Here is a 24,868-nt window from a genome sequence, read left to right as displayed (position 1 = left end):
AAAAGACACCTATGAAATGTGATTACGCAGTCCTATTTTTTCAAAAATGTATAATAATTTGCAAATTGGAAATATGATAAATATTCCAAGCCCATTCTTGTTAATAAAGTTAACAAGCTAATCAAAATAAGAAAGAAGTTCTTCACGTTCTAGCAAAAACTATTTCTATAGAAAGAGCGAATTATACTATAGTACGAAGAAAATATCGGTGCAGATATTTCAAACACATAAAAAGAATTCATGTTGGTCATCCTGGTGGCTTATGTTGTTAAACTTCAAACTCATGAACGCATAACGCGACGCCATTTATACATTTGCTTGTGAATGTCGTAAGCGCTAAAGTAAAATTTGTGTTGTGGTGTTTAAGTGCAAAAACTTGTTAATATTGAAAAAATGAGTTCTGAATTAGATCCTGCAAAACTGAAAGTTGTAGATTTGCGAAATGAACTTGCTGCCAGAGGACTAGATCAAAAAGGAGTTAAAGCGGTTTTAGTTAAACGTCTGAAGGATTACTTAGATAAAGAAGCTGAGTCTAGTAAGAGTTATTTCATTACATATTGTATGCATTGTGTATAGTATATTACTATATACAAAATGATATATTTGAGTATATATAGGAATCTATTGATATAGAATGTTTGGCATAAGGTTAACATAAAAAATATTTTTAGTAAAAATGTAGAATAGCATTGATTTCAACTGTGTTCTAATTGATTTTTACCGACTGAAACTTTAAACAACAAATCCTAAAAACTAAGTAAAAAAATATCTCAATTTTTGACTTCTTTTCTGCAGTAACTGCATGAAATTAAATTAGGTATTTGAGTAAAATTATTATATTTAAAACTTAGCTTCAAGACTAATGTTTGTTGTAATAATTATGAAGAATTCTATTATGATAATCTGCGAATTTGCTTCATTTTGGAGAACATACATTAGTTAGCAGTATCAAAAAAGTTGGAAGAAAGATTGAAATTTCGTCAAATATAAGTTTTGATTCTTAATTATTTACTGGACCAGTATAGGTTTTGTTTCCCACTTACTAATATATGATCAGATATTAGGGCTTTTTAGAAATTATAATCGGGTCAACCCAAACATGATCTGAATGTTCCGAAATCAAGTTCACTATTAAATTAAAACTGAAGTAAGTAGTCGGGTCATAGCCCTATGATAGGATACCTTATATTTATGAGTAAATGCATTCAGCTGATGTTTGCTTTTGTCTTTTAAAAGTTATTCTCCACAGTAATCAACAGGGGAATGTACATGTATATTAGAATATCATGTACACCATGACCTAAAGGATCTATTGCATTGCCCTTTTTTGCTGTGATAATGGGGAACCCAGTGTTTACAGTTGATCTGTTAACCCACTCCTCTTGGAAAGAGTCTTTTCCTGTCTCAGCCCCTGTAGCTTTGTCTGTCAGCTGATTTGTTTCCCTCCACTCCACTTTATTTTTGTTGCTTAGCTTGTTTAATTTTTCCAGGCACTCCCAAGCTAGTTTGGATTTTATGATATTGGAGCATAAAGACCTATGACTACTTTGTGATTGGACAGGATGATTTCTTCTTTGTGATAGTTCCTATCTAGATTGTACTGTACACATTTTTCAATTGTATTCATACAAACACACAATCAACAGGTTACTGAGGCTTGCAGTTTGTGTACTTTTTTGCTTTTCACTGTTATAGAACTGAATATAAGTTTATAAAAACAGATAAAAAGATTTTTGTTATAATTTTGTTTTATTAAGAATCAAAACTTTACAATACTTCTATAAACTTATTAGTTGACTTCTGAACTGATGAGTTCCTATTGGTGTGAAGAGGTCATCTCGAGAGAAACTAAAAATATAAACATAAAACATACGGAAAAATCTAGGTTTGAAAGTAACAAAAATAAAAGCTTTTTGTATCTTATTTTGATTTTGACCCAAAGATCAGAATCAGAATTACTGATGAAAATCTCGTTCTGTATTCACAATTAGTTGATAGGTGATATATCAGGTCTAGGATCATAGTTTACGACATGTAACTGAAGAGGCTACAAATTATATTGAGTCTATCCGTTTTCAATGGCTGCTGATTAACATCCTCATTATAAATGTTAGTCTTGGAAAGTATGCATATTGTTGGTCCAAATAAATTTCATGACAAACAGGTTTAGATCAGGATTTACACGTGCACTGTTTTAGCTCTAATAACAATAGATTGACGAAATTATTATAAAGCATCGATAGTAAATGTTCTAATAAGGGGCAGTCATTGGTAAATCATTTTTTAAAATTTATTTTTTTAATTATAACTTTGCAAAAGAAAATGTATGTTTGCAAAAATATTAAATTTAGAGTAATCATTTATATTTCTTTGATTATTGAAAATTAAAAGTTATATTTGCCTAACTATTATAATTGTCACTAAAGTTAGCAGAGCAATATGAGCAGAGAGGAAAAACAATAAGCGGAAAATTCAATACTAATTAAATGCTACATAATGAAATTTTTCAGTGTGAAGTTTTTGAGAAATTGGCTGTTTTGCTAACTTTTTTCTAAAGTTAGCAGAGCAATGCAAGTTAAATGTGCAAAATCAATAGATAATTACCATAATTAAATGCTAATAAAGTGATCCTTTGTTCAATGTTAAAAAAAATTCCTCCTATTCTCGTTAGGGCCCGTATAATTGAATGTCTGCCACACGGGTCTATAATTCTTAACCAATGATAGTGTTCTGCTGAGAAAACTGGGAAAAAGTCATTTTTTTTTCGTGACGTCGCCGAAAAATTCATTTTTTCCACAGCATTTAATTAGCATTAGTCGAGCACGAGGCCTATCATTTTTTTTGTGACGTCCAAGAATAATAAAATAGTTTTTTATCATTGAATAACGGAGTATTTAACTACGGAACCATTCTACTTCAATTATCTATTGATTTTGCACATTCAACATGCATTGCTCTACTAACTTTTTCCTAAATTAACCAGAACAGTCGATTACTCAAAAACTTGCACAGCGGAAAATTTCATAATGTGGCACTTAATTAGCATTTAATTTTCCACTTATTGTTTTTCCTGTCTCATATTGCTCTGCTAACTTTAGTGACATCTATTATAACTGTGTCCTGTGCCTACAACATTTTAGTTGTAAATAGGATTAATGATAAATGTACGTAGTTATATTTTTTTCCATTTGTCACTTTGGAGAATCCTGCTTGAAGAAGATGACATACATCATTCAAATTAAATGTGGTTTCTTAGCATGTTTCATCCAAATAGTAAATTTCTTCAGATCACCCTAAATAAATTCCATCTTTATCCATAGGGAGACTCTATTATGCTTTTCTCGGCATATTTTGCAAGTTTCCATAATTTGCTTCTTCCTATTTGTAGTGACTCAACCTTGTTCCAAATTTATAGTAGAACTATCTCAATGTTTGTATAACTATTACGAAAACTTTCAATACTAATTAATAATCCTATAATAGGGTATATCTGTCCACTTTACATTTTGTTTCTAATACAAATATCTAATTGTTTTACCTAAACTGTTTTAATATTATATATTTATTTTGCAATTATTTAACCACCACAAAAACACTCTTCAGACAATGCAATTTTGTGGGTTACTGTAGTGGTAGTAGTAAACAGTGATATTATAAACGCTACCAGAAATTCTCATTTAATAAATGTTTGTATAATTCAATATCTCACATTTCAAAATGTGAAGACACCAAATGGTGAGAAATGTAACTTACGGTTTATAATTATTTTTTACCTGAGCCCTCAATTTCCTGCTGCTAGGGATGATATGACAAATTACAGCATTAGAGTCATACACATTAGTTCTATTTGAATATATCAAATTGTAAAAAAATAATATGCACAATTTGTTTAAAATATGCCATTGAAAATAGAGATAAACAAAAAATTCTTTAGTGAATTTGAGTAGGCTTATGATTTGTCAAGGTTTTGTTTGAAATATGATGATATGAGTTGTAAAATTTTTAAAAAGTATGAGGTCGCCACCACCACAAATGCTGCCTTATCCCTTTACCTGTGAGAAGTTATAATAAACTGAACATTTGCGAAAGAGGAGGAATATAAATAATTTTATTACCAAAAATTGATTTTTATAACTTTGAATATTTATTTCTTTTTTATTTCAAATTAAACAAAATAAAGGTGTAATATGTATGATTTTGAAAAATCAGAACATGAAGAAAATGATTTGTTACTTGAAGTTTTCGGTAATTTATGAATAAAGAATATAAAAAAATGATGTTGCGGAATAAAATTATTTATTGATTATTTGAGATTTATTATCAGTTTAATTGTATTTCTTTATTTTTAATGTATTATTTATTTAAAAATATTTAATTATTCATTTGATACATGATAAAATTTATTTAGGGCGAATCCTTAGTAATTGTGGGGATTTTAGGGGGTTATTGATTGGGGCTTTAGGGAGATTGATTTTTGAAAGGTGGGGACACTGCTCAAATGTAAACTTTAAGAAATTTCAATACTCACAACACAATTTTTTGGTAATAGGCTTCTTATTAAGTGACCTTCGCAATAATTGAATAAAATTTGAGAAAATTTTGCGGCTTTGATATAAAACTGAACGATACGCGTCCGCGCTCAAATGTAAACTTTATTTTTATGAATTTTTTTTGTCTTTATAAAAAATACATCACAATTTTTAGTTAATTGTTTTTAAATTAGGTAAACACTGTTATAGTTGTATAATATTTTTTATTATCTGGGTCTTTGGCTCTGAAAAATATACAAAAACACAAAATTTTTTTATCCACTTAATCTTCAATTTTTAGTATTAAAATTATGTAGCCTATTATAATGTAATTAAATATCTTCTCTATTAAGATTTTTTTGCAAAAGTTCATTTTATTTTGGGATAAAATATTCGTGGTAGAAATCCGTGGATAACTGCAAACGGTTTTGATATATAAAAAACAATGCATGGTCAGATAATTTTTTTTGATTTATAAAAAGTGATGATGGCATACATCTTCACTTTTTATAAATGATTTTTATATATGATGGCATACATCTTGAATATCTTACTATACCTATTTTATCTTCTAAAAATTCAAAATTCAAAAATGAATAACTAATACCAATACTTAGTTCTAGTATTAAAACTTAGTAATAAGAAACTATTGTGCATCAACAAGTTTTTAGCCTTAGGATATTAAATTATTTATTTAATGGAATTATTAATTTTTTTATTTTATAGAAGGTGGTAAATCAGAAACTTTGGTAACAAAAGCACAAGAAACCCCTAGAAAATCGGCAAGAAAATCAGCTGACGAGAAGGAAGAGGTAAGTGGAAATTAACAGTATCAGGACTTATTTAACTAGATGAACAGCTTGATGGCTATATTACAAACTTGCAATGATAGTTTTTAGAAATCCCTAATTTAATTTGTTAAAAATCTACACTCACACTAAATCATATGATTTACTCCACAAGGTTCGAACAATTTACAGTAACTTTTTTTAGTAAGAATACATTCATATTTCTTGAGAAACGTGTGTCAAAAACAGACTGTTCTCGATATTCTATTTTGATTCAAATATTAATAACACCCTGATTTTGTTAACATAATTATTTTTAGGTGAAATTAACAAAAACTAGTGCTGCATCACCAATTGCAGAAAAAGGAAAACCTCAAGAGAAAGCACCACAGGAAACACCTGCTCCTGCCAAACCAGACGAACCTTCTAAAGTCTTGCCATCATCACCCCAAAAAACAGCAGAAGTTAATTCCAGTCGTCAATCAGTTTCAATTAAAGTGCCTGAAACAGATAAAAAAATAGTTGCCCCAGTAGGTCCTCCAAAAACTGTTCCTAAACCTAAAGATGAAACTCTAGATAAACCAAAATCTTCTGAAAAACTAATAAGTGAAGTAAAACACCCAGCAAGCTCTCCGGTTAAGGTGAAACCACCAGGGGATACTAAGATTGAGACAAAATCTCCAGAAAAACCTAAAATTGAATCAAAATTAACCGTAACAGCGACGAGTGAAACAATATCACAAGAAAAACCTAAAAGTGAAGTAAAATCACCAGAAAAACCTAAAACTGAAGCAAAATCACCAGAAAAACCTAAAACTGAAGCAAAATCACCAGAAAAACCTAAAACTGAAGAAAAACCATCAGAAAAACCGAAAAGCGAATCAAAGTCTTCAGAGAAACCGAAAAGTGAAATAAAATCACCAGATAAAAGTAAGAGTGAAGTGAAAGAATTAGAAAAACCTATGAATGAAGATAAAAATCAAGAAAAATCTAAAAATGATGAAACATTAGAAGAACCACAGGTTGAGGGAAGATCCAACGGAGATGCGTCTATTAAAAATGCCGAATTGGATGACATAAGTGAAGATAAGGTAATAATTAAAGTAAACTAATTGTTAATCATATTAGGGTCTTTATACCTACAAATTTTATTATCTAATTAACGCTCTTGAAAAATGCATCATTATGTTGAAATTATCATTTATAGAAGTTCTTTTATCTACTGATAATTGTTTACTAAACTGCATTTATTTTTTAGGATAAGCCAACATCAATGGAAGTACAAGAAGAATCAGTTAAAACAAAAAAAACTGAATCGAAAAGTGACCATAGAGGAGAAAAACGAAAACGCAGTGGTGATTCTCCAGATAGGTCACCAAAAAGGCAAAAGACTCCTCCAGAAGATGAACCAGATATCGATGTTAACAAAGTTCAACTGAGTTGGTGTGAGTATAAATAAATGTTTATAGATTCCATTCAATTTCGTTGCTCAATTCTCATTTTGTTTTAACAGATGACTCAGATTTACATCTTGTAATAAACAAATCGACATTTTTATCTGCTAAACCTTTAAATGATGGTGCCTTTGGTTATGCCTGGGCAGGAGCTAGAGCAACACATGGTGTTTCAGCTGGAAAGGTATACTGCTTCCATTTTTCACTTAAAATCATGACTGTACATTTTTATTTATTTTTAGGTTTATTATGAAGTTAAAGTTACTGATAAACTCAAATGGGACGATTTTTCTGTTCCCATAGAACGTTTTAGATTAGATAAAAATAAAAGGGACGATCGGAGACATTCAAGAAGATCTGATTATAAAAGTGGAAGGAAAAGTGAGGATAAATCTAAAGAGAAATCAGATAAAAAAGAAAAGAAACAGGATAAGAAAGAAGAATCGATGGAAGTAGTTGAAAGTGACACAAATGAAGAAAAGCTTGCAGAGGGTATTGCAGAAAGTAGCGACAAGAAATCTGACGAAAAAATGGAAACTGAGGAAAAATCTGACGAAAAAATTGATTCTGAGACAAAATCTGATGAAAAAATGGAAACCAATGATGAAAATTCGGAAGAAAAGGACAATGAAGTTAAAAAAGATGCAGAAAAGCAAAAGGACAATGAAGAGAATAAAGGTGTTGAAATGGAAAAGAACAACGAAGAGAAAGATGTAGACTGTGATAAGAATTGTAAAGAGAAAAATAATGATGAAAAAGAAAAAGATGCTAAAGAGGAAAAGAAAAAAATTGACGAAAATAAAGATAAGGAAAAATCTGAAGAGGCTCCTCTACCAACTCACTTCATTCGAATTGGGTGGTCGATAATAAGATCTTCCCTACAACTTGGTGAAGATAAAAACTCCTATGCTTACGAGTCTTCGGGAAAGTTTGTGAAGAATAAAGAATTTGTTGCTTATGGCGTGTCTTTCGATGCTGGATCCATAATTGGGGCTTATCTAGTACGTTTTTAGTTACTCTGTTTATTTAATATCGTTAATCTGTTTTTTTTTGTAGGATATTTCCGAAAATACTGTCACTTTCCGGTTTACAGTGAACGGAGAACTTCAGCCTGCTATCGAAATACCAAAATCCGAATTATCTGATGATTTCGCTTTGTATCCTCATGTTCTTTCCAGGAATTACGAATTTGAGGTTAATTTCGGCGAAAAGGAGGAACCTTTGGTTGGAATATCATCAGAACTTGAAGGTTACAACTTTATCAGCAAAGTTGACAATAAAGTACCTGGTCTCAAGAGACCAGAAAGTAGAAGCGATTGTGAGGTAATTAGAATAAAGAGTTATTTTTGTTCTAATTGATGTTAATCAGTTGGACCTTCTGGCTGGTTGAAAATTTACGTTTGTGCAGTGGTGTTAAGATTGTCGTGATGAAAAATGATCCCACTCTGCTTTGTCGTTTTCCGAATGACTCCTTAAGTGGTTCAAGTGGTAATGTACCATTTGGAAACTGCTGCCATATGACTGGTAATGCCAAAGTCACTGACACTGTTCTTCTTCCTCAAACAAACTTTCGTTAAATTGGTCCCATATTGAAAGACTCAGTTGCTTACTGTTTTCTTTTGGGGTCATATACTTAGATCCTTGATTTGCCAATTGGTTTAAATTTACGGCCAAATGATCATGTAGTATTCTTATTGATGCTAGTCATACTAATGCTCAAAGATATCTTAATCTAATGGTACATTCATAGTTCATAGATGTGTGCTGCCAGGGAGCTGTTAAGCACATAGGCCTTTAGATAGGCGCCCCACTTGACGTTACCAGAGGTTATGTCCTTTGAAAAGCCAATCAGGCCCTTTGGCAAATTGTGAGGTTTGAGGTGTTAAACAGCGCTCGAGTGAGTGCAGGGCACTTGCAGATAACGTGATCTGCGGATTCGTCCTCCTCCATGCACCCATGGTACTCCAGATTGTCCGTGATGCCCATGCTGTAGAGATGGAGTCTTAGATGGTAGTGTCTGGTTAGTTAGTTGGATAGTCTGTTTAATTGGAAAATGGAACATTAAATATTGTTCTTGTTTAATCAATTTAAGCACAGCGTTGTTGTTTTCAGTCACAACAAATTTTGGACTCATTTCATGGATTTCATCCTGAAGTTAACAACAGCCGAGCTTGAATTCGTTTTACACCATTGATGTAATCTTGTTCTGATAATTTATGTCGGAAGCTATGCAGAAGTGCTCACGGGTTAATTTCGTTTTTACTATCGACCGCACTTTTCAATGAACTGCAGATAACACCATTCACACTCAAATAACAACATTTTTGAATTGAGATTATTTTCAAATCAAAAGTGTAAATTATATACAGGAAATGTCATTGACAGTAAAAAACAGTGTTGCAAATAAGAAAAATATAAATAGCAACCCTTTTAACACGTTGACTGCCAACCACAAAATAACTTGTAATTAACCTCCCCAAAGAAATTTTCATCACCCAATTCAACTGAGAAATAATTTTTTTTCAATATTCTACATTCCATATACCTTTTAGTGCAATCTTTGTATTTAAAGTTTTAATGATACAACACAATTAATTAAAATCGTTAAAATTGCCTCGGCAGTCAACGTGTTAAGAGTGATTAACTCACAAATAATCGAGGTAAAGTTTGTTCATTATTGTGACAGTGGGCGGTCACGAACCATTGCCCACATAGACCTTCTGATAGACTTATCATGCCCCACTAAAAACTACCATAGGCCAATGTCTTTTTAAACATCATAGGGGAAACTGTAAGGTTTACCCATGTGATAGAACCTCGCATGTTTAAATGCTTGGCACCAGTGATATTACAGTTCGTCTTTGATGTCCTCAACGTTTGAAAATTTCTAATCAAAATGAATGGGATTTGCAGTACTTGTAATTATTTTGTAAATTCGAAAAATAAATAATAATATTTTCAGGTGCTTCTAATGTGCGGACTACCTGCTTCTGGAAAAACCCATTGGGTTAATGAACATGTTGTTACAAATCCAGACAAAAATTATACTATACTAGGTAACAATAGTATACTAGATAAAATGACAGTAAGTAATCATTTATACATGTTTACTAATAAGGATCTCAATATATAATTAATCTAATTATAATCGAAAGATGTTAGTATGTACTCACAGATTTCAAAATAAGGTTGAAGCTTCAGGATTTCTTACACATTCCCTAACGCACAGACTGAGGATGACACTATACATTTCTTTATTTTCTGTCAATTATGTACTACACATTTTCAATTGGGAACAAATCTGGAGGTCTTGAAGGACCAAAGTAGGGCATGATTGAATATTTCTCGAATGTATCAATTTGCATTCATGTTGCCCCTGATGGAAACTGAAAGTAACATTGAGCCATAAGTAGTAGCTCTTCATATCATAACAAATCATCAAAAAATTGAAGGTTATTTCGTTCTTCTCACCTTCACTCGGCCATCAAGCATGTCTGGACAGAACCGGAATTCATAACTGAAGACGATAGTCCTCCATTCCTAATTCCACGCTAGTTGTTCTTGGTACTACTGAAACCTATTCATTTGATGTTGTGGTGTAGAAGTAGAACGTACCAGCTACTGTGATCGATATAAGAAAAGGCCAAACCTTTTCTATCTATAAATATTTCCTCATTCTAAAGACCTTTTAGTGTTCTCCAAACAATTAATTTGCTATTATCCATATCGATGGAGAATGATCTCTTAGATCTAATAATCTTAAGCAACGATTTTGACTTTTTCTGCTTATGCATCCTGTTTCTCTAGTTCTTCGTGTCACATAGGACATAAAAATACTAAAATCCCTAAAATGCAATCAAAGAGAGAATGTAAAAATTTCCACAAATCGTTTAAATGCAGAAAATGACAAAGGTATTAATGATGAAACAGACCTGAAGAATGATGATGATGATATCAATATATTTCATTTTTCAAAAGTGGTCTAAATGCAGAAAATTACGAAGCTTTTAATGATAAAAAAGGCCTAAGAAATGATATCAATATATTTTACTTTCCACAAAAAAAATTTCTTGTCCAATCGCGCCCCTATACGATTCAACGTCGTTAATTTTGTTGACCAGGACTCTCCATCTTTGCCTATTTCTGTAGCCTTTTCCCATTTTAAGTTTATTTGTTGCAGTTCTTTGGCAATAGCTCTTCTGTTCGTTCAGTCTGCCTAATTTTCTTATGCCTTTTATAATTTAATGCTTGTCTGGTTAAATTTGGTAGGCATATATTATTGATAAACAATTAAATTTTCTGGAAAATATTTCTATTAATTTCCAAGTTTCGGCCCCATAAAACAGAACAGATTTAGATTGATTTAAAATAATCTCAGTTTTGAGGTTATTGAGATACTTTTTGAAGATAATATTTTATACAGGGACTTAAAAGCGTTTTGTGACAGGCCTATTCTTTTTTTCGATGTCATTTTCAGTATTTCTCTTTGAACTATGCTGCATAAATACCAAAATTGTTCGATTAATGTTATATGTTTAATTAATCTTCATGGTATCTTTTCATTTTTCACGAATTTTCAATTGAATCTCGTACAGCGTTTGTTACTAATAAAATAAATTTGAAAAACAGTTTAGACTAATGGAAGTTGGTTGAAATTCTTCAATTGCATAAATAGGTTAATAGTAATATTTTTTTAGGTATCTGGGGAACCATTAAAGTCCAAATACAAAGGAAAATGGGGTGTCCTCGTTGATAGAATTCAAAAATGTTTGAATAAATTGGTGTCCACTGCTGCTTTACGTAGAAGAAACTATATTATCGATCAGGTAAGATTTTGATTAGAACTTTAGGGTGTTTAATGTGGAATAAATGAAAATGAAAGTAAGTACATCTCTTAGAAGGTGCCTTGAATAAGAAAGAAGTAAGTATGTTTTAGAATAGTCGAACATACATTACGCGATAGATAAAGGTAATCAGAAAATATGTGGGAAGGGAAAAGTATTGATTACTTTGAAGAATTATCGATTTGTATTTTTATGTTTATGTCATGTGACATGAAATTTAAAACAGTAAAAGTGAAATTTTACTGCCTCATAACAGATTTTAGGGATTCCGGTTATCGAAGATTTTTCGTTATTTTTCATTTTCTTGTGGGGTGAATCACAGGTTAACTTGAAACTGGTCGCCATTATGAATCGTTCTTATTTACAGTAGTAAGAATGTAATTCACGATGAATCGCTTCCCACAAATAGACAACATACTATATGTTACTAGTGTCAGTGAGAAACATATTAATGTATGTCCCCGAATTCGGTTTCTAATGTGAGGATTTACTCGAAAACGTCAACCATAATCATAAATTGAGTAAACTTCAAGAATATCAAGGCAGGTAGAATTGTTAAAAGCTCGAATTTCTAAAACAGTTATTTTTCACATTAACCCATACCTTCCTTCCGAAGTTGTTTGAGCAACAGGTATAGATATTAAAAATATATAAATAAATATAATCAGAAAATACATGAACTCAAATTTGGCATACCACCGTTTTGAAATCTCTTCGCTTTTGGACATTGTTCAATCTGAGATGTGTAATTAGGCACTCTGACTCCATTAAATATTTACTTTCAATTAAAATTTCAAGAATTATAAAAAATTTAGCCACCAGGTGTAAAAAATTATAAAAATCTACTCTACTTTATAAAGAGAATTTCCAATTTACAAAAACAAATAAAGTAGAAACGGTGGAGGTTTTCCATCACGTGATTAATGTGTCAGCAACAATATTCACATTAATTAAATCAAAATTTAAGCGAGTTTTTAATATCATTAAAAAAGTTAAAATGAAGTATAACAAATGCATAGAATACCGATACAATGAATAGAACGGTTTTTCTATCTCACAATAGTAATAACGAAGAATATTTCTAATGTTTGTATTTCGATGAAATTGAAAACCCAGAAATGCAGTGCACTGAAAATAATTTTAATTTTGGAACTTTATTTAAACAGAAACGGTCCGAAAAAGTTGAAAAAAAAACGATAAAAAAACAGGGAAAAATAATACAATAAATAAAACAATTTTTTCATCCCACAATAGTTATAAGGAAAAATATTTGTAATGTTTGTATTTCGATGAAACTGAACAGCCAAAAAATGCAGTGCACTGACCATAAATTTGATTTCAAAGGTTTATTTAAACAGAAACGGACGAAAAAAGTTAAAATAAGCGATAAACAATATACGGAAAACCAATACAATAAATAAAACAATTTTTCCATCGCACAATAGTTATAGAGATGAATATTTGCGATATTTGTATTTCGATGAAACTGAACAAATTTTTTATTTTAAAAGTTTATTCAAACAAAAATGAACCAAAACGGTTAAACCCTTTCATAAGAATATAGGGAAACTAATAAAATAACAATTAAAAAGTTGAAATCAACGATAAAAAATACATAGAGAACTAATACAATAAATAAAACGATGTTTCCATTTCACAATAGTTATAGCGAAGAATATTTGTAATGTTTGTATTTAGATGAAACTGAACAGCCAAAAAATGCAGTACACTGACCATAAATTTGATTTCAAAGGTTTATTTAAACAGAAACGGACGAAAAAAGTTGAAATAAACGATAAAAATACAGGGAAAACTAATACTAAATAAAACGATTTTTCCATCTCACAATAGTAATAGCGATGAATATTTGTAGTGACATGTTATATGGGGGGAATATTTGTAATTCGAACAAACCAAACAGCCAGAAAATACACTAGACTGAACATAATTTTATGATTTGTTCATACAGCTGTCTTGTAATATGGAAAAATATTTGTAGCGTTTTGTAATTTGAACAAGCCGAACAACCCGAAATTGAAGTATCCTTAATAAAATGTTGATTTTAAAAGTTTATTTAAATATAAATGGGCCAGAGAATAAACTGTAAATATGCAATTACTACGATAACAAAGGGAAAACTAATATGACGGTTTTCTATTTGACAATGTAATATGAAAGAATATTTGTGATACACCGAACAAAATTTTGATTCTGAAAGTTTATTTAAACGGGAATAGACAACAACTCTAAAATAAACAATAATAAATACAAGGAAAATATATTTAATAAATGAAACTGTTTTTCCATTTCAAAATAGTAATAGAGAAGAATAGTTATCGTAACTTATGATATGGAATAAAATTTGTGATGTTTTGTACTTTGAATTAACCCAGTCAAAAAATACTGAACAAAATTTTTATTTCAAACAGAAATGGGACCAAAAAGTTTTGATTAAACGATAAGAAATAAAGGGAAGACTAATACGACGGTTTTCTATTTCACAATGTAATAGGGAAGAATATTTGTATAAACTTGTAATATGGAAGAATATTTGTAGAGACTTGTAATATGGAAGAATATTTGTGATATTTTCTATTTCGAATAACCCAAAAATTATGTAGTAGACTGAACAAAATTTTTATTCTGAAAGTTTATAACAGTAATAGACCAATAACTCTAAAACAAACGATAATAAATAAAATAAAAATAAAAAATGAACAATTGATTGTTCAGTATTCAATTTGTTAAAGTATTATTTATTGGGGAAAATAGTTTATAGTTCAAGTTATCCAGACCTGTGAAACCCCTACCAACGTAACCGTAATTTTTTAAAAAATTTAAACGGAACCTTACGGAATGTAGTTGACAGATTGACTTATTAATCAGTTATGTTAAAGTTGTAGTTATTATAATCTTCAAGAGGATCCAACGACTTCAATCGATCTACGTCAACTCGAAAATATCAATATTTAAGGATGGCAGTTTATTCCTTTGCCGGGGCGTCTTATTTGGATTAAAAGTGTTGCTGTACACTTTTTGTTACACGTCACGTACACAGATACAGGGTCTGTGTTATGGTAAAGTAAAATTTTAAATGTGTGCTGGATTTCTGTCAACTGCAAGCTGTATATATTCGAATATAATTATGTGGGTTATATCAAAAATGTTTGTTGTATCAATATCAATACCATCACAATCTTTTTCAGTCCATTGTAACCACGGATTTTTTAAAAATAATTTATCTGATGTACTCTTAAAAGCTTTACGAAAGTGTAGTTTATCCCTAACCAGTTGAAATTGTTTAAAAACTAAGAGGTAATTTAAGCATTTCTTGTGAATAAAAAAATTGTATAGGAACCCAACTTTATTATCTATCATTTTTAGGTATGGACATATTCTTGCCAGGAGACGAGACCATCACTTTTCGAATAGAATACATCTGAATTGGTATTTGAATACTCAAGGTGAACACACTGTTTATACTACTACTACACCAACAGTCACAATTGCACTGTGGGACGAGCGTAGACTGAAGATAAACATTGTTTCTGAAGACGATAACTTGGTTATCGAAACGCGCGTGTAATTGTGAGTGTTGGTGTAGTGATAGTATAAACAGTGTGTTCAGCATGAATAGCATCAACAGTTCCAGAGATTCCAATTCACACATTAAGAAAACGAAAACATGAAAACTGGTGGTCTCATCTCCTGGCAAGAATATTTCCATAAACATAATAGATAATGTTTTCATAACCTTCAGTCTACGCGCGTTCGACAGTGTAATTGTGAGTGTCGGTAAAGTTGTAGTATAAACAGTGTGTTAAGTATTTCTTAATGTCGATTTTAATATTTCAGCCAATCCACTAAATAGCTGAATAATTTTATTTTTCGTTGATCACAATTATCCCTTTTCAAATGAAATGTTTGAAACATTTTTTATTTGAAAATCTTATTATGTCTTTATCGAACTAACAATTAGGGTCTAAAAGTTATGGATCGATGTCATTTTACTTATAGTACTACAAAACTACGTTTTAACAAAAAATACAAATTTTGGTTGTAGAAAATTTTTTCATAAATTTTTGTGGATAGTGACTGTTTGGATCTTTCATTATTGAAAAATTTTCGATTCCTTTCCACAAATTTCTTAGTTCATGTTTACATATAGATATCAATACCTTCCAATTTGGTAAGTTGGTATAGTGGGGTATGTTAAGGGTTGTCTAACTCTTGACATGTTTCCTTGAGCCATTGTTTCTGAAAATTTATTAATTCCATCGCTTTTGGTTTTAGGATTAAGAATATAGGGTGATCATAACATGTTGCTAATATCATAACAGTAACACATCACTTAAGTCACCGGTCTAGTAAGCAATACAATTTTCTAGCCAAATTTATTTTTATTTATCAAGAAAGTTTTCTTTGAGAGTGAAACGACTAGAAGTATTGTTCCCTATCCTGAAAATAAGTTTCTGTTTCAGCTACGACTTTCTCATTTGATTGATTTCATATATTTATATGTTACGTCGTTTGGCATTATGTGAGTCTCTTACCACTGCCCTAAAAAAATTCTAATAGTAAATTATACAATTTCCTAACCTCAAATTTCATTTGATTTTTTATGATCGATTTAAAAATTAAATATTAAAAAATGGCAATAATATCTGCTGTTACCTCGCTTTTGGAGCCTGACGAACAGGTTGGTTTTTACGTGAAAAGTAATTAGACTTTTCCCTAGAATTGCAACCTGGGCGTAAAAAATATTTCACCAAATCGATAATGTTGCAAGTGGGAGATTTTGTATAAAACAATCATCTGCTCAAGCTTTTGATTAATAAATATTATATCTTTCATTGCATTGCCATTTGTATTATATCTTGCATTGCAAGTTGTATTCCATCTTGCATTGCCCGATGTATTGCTTTTTGCATTGCACTGCATGTTGTATTGCATCTTGCATTGCATTGCCCATTGTGTTGCATTTATTATACTAATCTTGTCTTGAAATACAAAATACTTTATCATTTAAATGTGCGTTGAGCACTTAATAAATTAGTGATTACTACATGGAACCATATTATTGAAGTCTCGTATTTACTGATATAGTTAGTTTTTATAACTAAAGATTTTAATTATTTTACGATTTAGAACAGCATTTTTTGATATAACCCACATACAAAAAATAAAATAATTTTACCCCGTGAACGAAAAGCCTTTGTTAATCGGTTAGTGATTAATTTTATAAAATAATAATAAAAGTTTGAGATCAATATTATAATACTGAGGCTTGTGGCAGACTAACGTGTTCGCATCAGCACAAAGCCGTAAAATGCGGCCATTTGAGGGCTTCAAGAGAAAGGCCGTGATAGTTGTAGTTGGAGATGAAGAACAAGCTAGACGTCAAGCTTTGAAAGAGGTCCCTGATAGTACTATTCTTGGAATGAAAGGTATATTTGTGTTGGATGACACTATTTATATTTCTTTTTATAAAATAACGATTTCTTAGTACACGTCAAGTTAATTTTTTTTAAACAACAATAAACAAATATATGCAAATAATTACAATTTTTTTAAAAATCCGAAACTTTGTAAATTGTGCTTAGTGCTTATATTTGTTTTATTATATTTAACTGAAAATGTAAATGTCTCTATTTTGACAGTTTTCATCTTTTCATGGTATTTAAACTCAAAATAATCCATAACTCTGTAAATTATTTGCTGCTTTAGTTTAGAAAATGAAAAGATGTTAACACTTTGTATAATAAATTTTGAAAATATTTTGATGCATTTAAAAAAAATAAAGTGAATGGTAACAATAAACATTTTAAAACTTATGTTAGTGTAGTTATGGACCTTTAGAAAAGTTATCGGAACATCACCATATCGAAGAAACAATTTCATTTATATTTGTTGGTACTTTTAAATGAATTCTAAGCTTTTAAAACGTTTTTTTGTCGCTACGTAACGGTTTGACGCCAAAGCTCAAGTAGTAGGTTGCATTGGGCGCCAGTTTTTTATTGTAGTAAGCTCCACTTGCTCCGGGTAGCGTAAGTGAAGAAAATAAAATACTCCAAGGTCAGTATGACGATAAAAAATACGCTGAAGCCAGTTGATTGGTATGGGTATTTGCTGCTAGGGTCATGAAGCTTCTGAGGTAGAATAAGGGAAACAACGCTTAAACACAATTTCCTTTATTTAAAGCTAAAATAGAAATAAAATATAACTCTTCGGTTACTACTTAATAACTGCCAAGTGAGGCATAAACGACAAAGCGAAAGCGGGTACGTGCACCAAGCGGAGTTGTGCGGTATATAAGGGCCGAGGCTCCCTAATCACGCATGCGCGTTTAAACATTCCGGTAACAACTTTTCAAACGGTTTTCCTACTAAGTTACTCGCCTCAAATTCATATTTGTTTGAAGTACGTCAGTTGTTTGTTTTAGAAGAAATTATCACAACTGTTGATAAGTACGAGGATAGTTAGACAGAAAAGTGACTAAAGCTGAAAAGAAAATATTTTATCATAATCATAATATTGACCAGTTATTCCGAAACATTGTAGCCATCACATTATTGGCTATAAAACAGTTTTTTTTACTTTCCTATGAACTCCATTGTTTCGACTGTATTTTTGTTTATGGGGTATAATGGTGCACCCGAGTTCTATCTACTGTGATATATCGACGGAAAAATTCGTTGGATTACGTTTGAAAACGTATTTTTAATGCTAGCGAACTTTTGATCAGCATGAAGCAATCGTGGCATCAAACTTGCAAATAGCTTATGTAATTTTTCCTACAACGAAAACAGTTTTCTTTATAAAGTATTAGAACTAAAGTATATAAAATTTTGATCCGTACACTACCAGTCAAAAGATTTGTCTATCCTATAGTTTATGTGATACCATTGATTTTGATATTTATATTTTGAAGAACATATATAGTTGCACAACTTCGACAAATGCTTGGTATTGTTCTCATGCTGGAAGATAAATTTTCTACTGATATCAGGTGCTAGTCAGAATGTACTACATTTTCTTTTAATATTTTTTATACCCTTCTTTCTTCAAAATACTTTCAATTTTTACCAGGTCTCCAGTTTTCCTTCCTCTAAAACATCCCCAAACCATCACCGAGTTTCCGCCGTGTTTTATATTCGAGACTAGACATGGATTTAAGAACAAACACTCATCTCTTAGACCCAAAAACCTCGAACTTTGGCTCATCACTTCATAAAACTCTCCCCCATTCTTTATGCAACATTTATCCAATTTATGATCTTTAGGCCACTGCTTCCTCTCAAGTTTATTTTGACGTCTTAAAAAGGTGGCTCTATTACCATCTAGCTGCTATATTCGAGCGTGGGTCGTTGATCACATTAACGTTTATCTTCAGCTGTTGTGGTTTTTCGAGGCTGCCCTAAACGTTTTCTATCGCCAAAGCATAAGCGCTAAATGGGACTAAACTACAATCATAAACATTGGAGGAATAATTCATATTTAGATGATAATAATCAAATCAGTAAGTTTTAACTTGTCGCGTTTATCGACAACATATAACATGCAATCGTATAAAGTAAAAAAAAATAACGGACACTATTATTTATGGTTTGTAAGACACCGATTCGGCCTTCGTTTGACAATATGAAAAGTGTATTATTTTGAAAGTCAATGAATGAATTATGGAGTGGGCAAAAATTTTTGACCGGTAGTGTATAATCAACGTAGCGAAAATCACTGTTCCGTTAAATTACCCTCGTACATGTTGACAAACATAATTTATCCGAAGTGTCAGCATGTACAGATATGGATTTTTTAATACAACCTATACCAGAAAAAAACAACTAGTCACTTGGCTATATGCCACAACGAATTTGTATTATATATTCCAGAAGAACGTCTCAATCGTCGACGTTTCTCAATCTTTTGTACTGTACATCCTCAGAATTTGATCTTACACGTTAAAAATGTTTTAGACATTTTTAAAAAATTTAACAGTCTTCGAAATTTATTTGAGGACGGTGTTATACTTAATATTTGGGTCTAGTTAAGCTTAGTTTTACCGTACAGCTCGAAGCGTGATGTTATATAGTCAATTCTAGATGAATACGGTCTATCAAAGACTAAAAGAATGTTTAATTTTCATTCTTATATTCTAATCTTCATACTCTGATTTATGTATTGGTTATTCAGATACATAAAAATGTCAAAATTTGCACATCTACTGTTTGTGTGTGCAAAAAATGTTTGTGATTTCATTTTATACCACCAAGTCTACTTAAAAAAATGCATCAAAATAGTATAAGAAGTAGTAGATGTTTCTTCATTTTGTCAATTTTTAGCTGCTATGGTGTTACCAGTAGTTGGGGACTGGTTAGAAGAAGTTTCTTACGTTGGTGTTGATGAAAAAGAAGCAAAAGAGATAATCAAGAAGTACAATGAAGCTGGAAGAGCAGCTGGATTTCCAGCAGACAAACGTAGAGATAACCGTAGTAAGTACTTGAGTACTAATTTTTTTTACTTTATTAGCAATCAAAACATAGTTTTTTGAGTTAACTGAATGGCTTCAGAGCATATAAGCTCTATTATGGCGTGTGATGAGGTCGTCTCCAGCGACAAATCCTCGTTACCGTTTTCTAAGCCAATTTTTTTGTAGTCTTCTACCGTCTTGTGGCTGTGGAACGAGTAACGTGTTTATGGTTAGCCAGTCGTTCATGATTTTTCGTGCTTCGTTATTTCATGACATATTTGACAAAAATGAAGTTTAAGTATTTGTATAGTACACATACATGGTGCATCAGCTATTATGTGAAGTATTTTGGACTGGCTTCTCTGTACAATGGCTATATTTTATTTATTTGCACAACCCCAGAGTTCGATACCATACATCCAATTACCAAAATCATTTACTTTCAAGTCGATTTGTTTGCGTTTTTTAACGATAAAGTCTTTCCATATGAGTCTTGTGTATAGGTGTACCTATTTTGTGTTAGTAGGTTGTGGTTTTTGTACATAGTTCATACAAACTGGGGGGCAATAGTATTTTCTTATGGTGAAGATCACTTAGTCAGCTTTGTCTTGATTTTCCATTTGCTCAGTCACGTTTGAATGTCATTTTAATATATCTGCGAAATCCTGAAGGCTGCAACTGGTCTTTCGTTGCTTACTAAGTATGACTGTGTCGTCGGCGAAGGTGTCCGTAATGGTTTCATTATTTGCTGGTAGATATAGCCCCAAGACGCTCCTTTGTAGTACGCCTGCTTGTATTGGATGAATATTGGAAGTGTTTTCATTAATTTTTGTTCTCAACTCTTTATCGCATAGATAAGAACAGTTTAAAGTATGTGATTGGAAGAGAGTTTTTGATTTCATGTACAAGACCTGTGTGCCAAACCTTGTTGATTGCCTGGTTAACATCTAAAAAGACTGATATGCAGAATTTCTTTTCTTCTAGTGCTTGATTTATTGTATGGCTCATCTTTTGGATTTGTTGTTTATTCTTCGTAGTGGTGATCTTTTCCAGGACTTTCGACAGAGTTTGCGTTTTTGCCCTGTTTCGGGGACATTATTAAGGATAATGGCTAATGTTAATGCTTCATCTATTTCCGTTACCATTTTTAGTCTTCTGTGCAGTATAACGTCTTCTTCTAATTTGGATTGATTTTCAAACCCATTTGTTTTGTTGTTGTGTAAATAAATACCAAATGAATAAATAATTAAATAACTAATGCAACTTTTACAGGAAATGATCAGGGAAGACACTTTCAAAGAAGGAGTGGATACCAACAGTCATATCAATCAAGTAGAAGATGGGACAGACCACAAAGGAGAGATGAAGGTGGTAGCAGTTGGAAATATGATTCAAGATCCCGTGACTGGAGAGGTAAGTCTTCAGATCAAATATCATCTAATCCAAATTGCATATTAAGTGAATCTAAGAGGACACACGAACAAATATAGAGTCGAACATTTACTTTATTTTTGTGATTATAAAGAAGTTTTTGCTTTTTAGGAAGCAGCTACAATCAGAGGTCGAGAGATTATTACAGTCAAGGTAGTTATGACAGAAGGAGGAGTCAATATGGTAGTAGATCTTCTGGTGGTGATTGGGGTAATAGTGGCGGTAGTAATTGGGGAAACCGAAGTCAAAGTACTGGTTGGAATCAACCAACTTTTAGGAATTACACCCAACCTTGGAGCAGTGGTGCAAACCAAAATTGGTCCAAGTATAATTCAGGGGGTTGGCAAGGCTACGGTAATAATTGGAATAGTTACGGACAACAGGGAAACTGGAATCAGGTAACAAAATTTAAAAAAATGAGGTTTTAATTTTTGATTTCACCTTTTGGACTTTCTTCCATTTTGTAACTTTTTATTAGTGACTCGAATTCTGTTTTGCACATACCTTTAGTATGGTGACAATGTTTCCTTCCGTCTCTTCCTGTCGGTCAGATTGGTTCAGGTGTGTAAGTTGCTTCTGAAGATATCACTATTTTCTATATTCCCAATTAAGCTTTGCGTACGAATTCTTTTATCTTCCAAGAGTCTGTTCTTTCAGTATGCCTTGTTTACCATTTAAGTCCGATTTTAATTTCTTTTATTTTCTGTTGCCAAAGAGAGATAATATACTTGAAAATTTATATTTTTTAATTCTACTATATTGATCTATTAATGAAATATCCTGCTATCAAATGGTATCACACTTTTCAATCAGTGCTAATAAGAAACTTATAAGCATAATATTTATTCCAATGTTGACAGGGTTTAACTCAAAAACGTTATATCATCATCATAAATCGAGTGGGATTCCAGAATTCCAAATACATGCCACTACCTTCCTCCAAATTCATCTGAGGAAATTGTATAGTTTGTTTATATTTGGTTATAAATATTTTAAAATCATATACATGGGTAAAGATTCAAAAATTTCAGTAATCTACGAGCCCTGTCCCGGTTTAATTAACCCAGCATACCAAAATATGGTTTTCTCTTTTTAATAAAGCATTTGGCCAACATATTTAAAAAAAAAATAAATAATAATTATATATGAGTAAATTTTAGGCAAACAACTTTTCAAAAACATTAATGAAACTTTACCATTGCATTACGTCGACTTCAGCTTTGGTAACGGCGTGGATTCTCTTGGGTTATTGCACTTGACAATCCCGTGTGCTGAATCTTTCTGGAAATATGTTTTTCAATTCTCGCTGTTTCCCATTTTGTGCCATAGAGCAATTTTCGATAGGTTAAAGATGCTTGAGACTCATTCTAGAATAGAATGTTGTCTTTGAAGCATTTAATGCTATTTTTAACATTTGAGACGTCTTGCTGGAAAATAAAATCCTCCCAAAACAAGGTTTTTTTGATCATGATCACATTATTCCTTAAATATTAACAGTACCATCTATAAAGTATAACCGCATTATATCGACCCTTAACGGATACCAGAAATTTGACTTTTAGTTTCAGGATGGAATATCTCATTTCTTTCACGGAGGACTCTACTTTTGACTGATTTCCAAAACAAAAATCATAACTTTATGTTCAAAGTCTCGATTTTTATAGTCTATGGCACATTTCAATCAATATTTATTTTATTTTTAGGTTAAAGGTTGATTCTTCAGAAAAATGTCATTTTATAGGACCCAAATTCAAGATTCTTTTTTATGTGCAAATGAAATTTCGAGGAACTTCTTTCTACATCAACCCTCAGTAGTAAACTCTTCTTTTTTTGTGTCACGTCCATAATCGAAGTATGTCTCACTTTTATCTAACTATCTATCTATCTCATAGTTATGGGCCACCTAATAGGCATGTCGCGCCTCACTTGAAACTAGCAAAGACCAATGTTCTTGAAAAGCTAATCAGGCACTTTCTAACGTCTCTGAACAAACTATAAAGCTTGCATATTTGTTTGAATCTCGTATATGTGATTGCTGGGCACTTACTGATGACCTAGTGTATCTATAGCATGAAGATAAAGATAAAATAGCGAAAAAGTTTAACTTATAGAAAAAATTGACATTAAAACTAAGCTGTAGAAGCAAGTGGGATCAAAACATCATGATAGTAATGGACAGACAAGCCTATCATGGCTACAAAACAGAAATAGGAGTGTTCAGGCTCAGAACCAAATACTCTGAAAGGTTGACCAATGAACTAAGTATTTGTTTAGGCAGAAATATGCAATTGAAAAATGTATCTAAATCAATCTGAAAAGAAATTATCGCAAACGGGAGATTATAATCTTCACCAATAGCCAAGCAGCCATTAGTGCTCTAACCTAATTGCAAAAGATCTAAGTTGTTTTGGAAACGCCTGGACAAGTTCATTCAGCTAGGCAAAAAGAATAAACTTACCCTCTAATGGCTTCTGGTACACACTGGAGTGGAGGAAAATGAAATAGTAAAATTTTTAAAGTAAGAGTGAATAAACCCTTTATGTAATTGGCTTCAGCACAATAGACAAAGAAAAGGTAGATATAGAAAAACCTGGAATAATCTACAAGCATGAGACAAGGAAGATCTTTTGAATGCATTAACCTAGGTAAGAACAATCTACAATCACTAACAGTAGTCTTGTGGAGGCATAGACTTCTCAATGGACACCTGAAGGCACTATGTTAAACAGAAAGTACAACATATAAATTCTATTACGTAGAGGATGAAACCTCTATCCACATTCTTACAAAGTGTGAGACACTTCTGTACTCTAGAGCAGTTCTCTTGGGAGCATATGAAATAGGAAATGAAGATTTTTGGTAGCTACGGCCATTTCAAATCCTGAACTTTCTTAAAGGAGTGGTATTATCAAATGAGCTTTAAACACCTGAGTATCCCCAGTGACATAGTAAGAAATCCTTTGGGTCGCTGTGTACATGATACCCTAATCACAACATATACATATATATATATATATATATATATATATATATATATATATATATATATATATATATATATATATATATATATAAATCACATGGTACATCACGTCAATTTTTTTTTATTATACGTTTCAAAGCCCCTTTATAATTATCAGTAAGATTGTTTTTCTATGTATTACGGGATTTTGATCTCAGTGAATTATTTTTCTAGTAATATTTCATTTCATTTCTAACACTGTACATCGATATGCCCAACAAGTTCCAGTTTCAAATTATGAGTCCCTTTTACCGAACGTTTTATAGTAATTAACCCAATTTGAATCAATTACTCTTTCTATTGTTTATTTAATTAATATCACCACAGCATATA

The 24,868-nt window shown here is 31.5% G+C and overlaps 1 protein-coding gene across 3 annotated transcripts in view; it reads left to right on the top strand.

Annotated features, from left to right (window-relative positions):
• The first annotated feature begins 255 nt into the window (after positions 1-255).
• Positions 256-24,868, top strand: part of LOC130894943 (heterogeneous nuclear ribonucleoprotein U-like protein 2) — a 28,552-nt gene continuing 3,939 nt past the window's right edge. For all 3 annotated transcript variants that reach the window (XM_057802000.1, XM_057801999.1, XM_057802001.1), the window contains exons 1-13: positions 256-535; positions 5,256-5,341; positions 5,638-6,408; positions 6,576-6,762; positions 6,831-6,955; positions 7,014-7,772; positions 7,828-8,094; positions 9,734-9,856; positions 11,469-11,597; positions 16,912-17,062; positions 19,955-20,104; positions 21,355-21,495; positions 21,625-21,911. In XM_057802000.1, coding sequence (XP_057657983.1) covers positions 394-535; positions 5,256-5,341; positions 5,638-6,408; positions 6,576-6,762; positions 6,831-6,955; positions 7,014-7,772; positions 7,828-8,094; positions 9,734-9,856; positions 11,469-11,597; positions 16,912-17,062; positions 19,955-20,104; positions 21,355-21,495; positions 21,625-21,911 — 3,318 coding nt within the window. In that variant the 5' untranslated portion in view covers positions 256-393. The remainder of the gene's footprint in view (positions 536-5,255; positions 5,342-5,637; positions 6,409-6,575; positions 6,763-6,830; positions 6,956-7,013; positions 7,773-7,827; positions 8,095-9,733; positions 9,857-11,468; positions 11,598-16,911; positions 17,063-19,954; positions 20,105-21,354; positions 21,496-21,624; positions 21,912-24,868) is intronic.

Source organism: Diorhabda carinulata, chromosome 6, assembly GCF_026250575.1.
Source record: "Diorhabda carinulata isolate Delta chromosome 6, icDioCari1.1, whole genome shotgun sequence".
In the NCBI taxonomy this organism is placed as follows: domain Eukaryota; kingdom Metazoa; phylum Arthropoda; class Insecta; order Coleoptera; family Chrysomelidae; genus Diorhabda; species Diorhabda carinulata.
The sequence above is the reverse complement of the archived record's forward strand: the minus strand, read 5'-3'. Positions and strand labels throughout refer to the sequence as shown.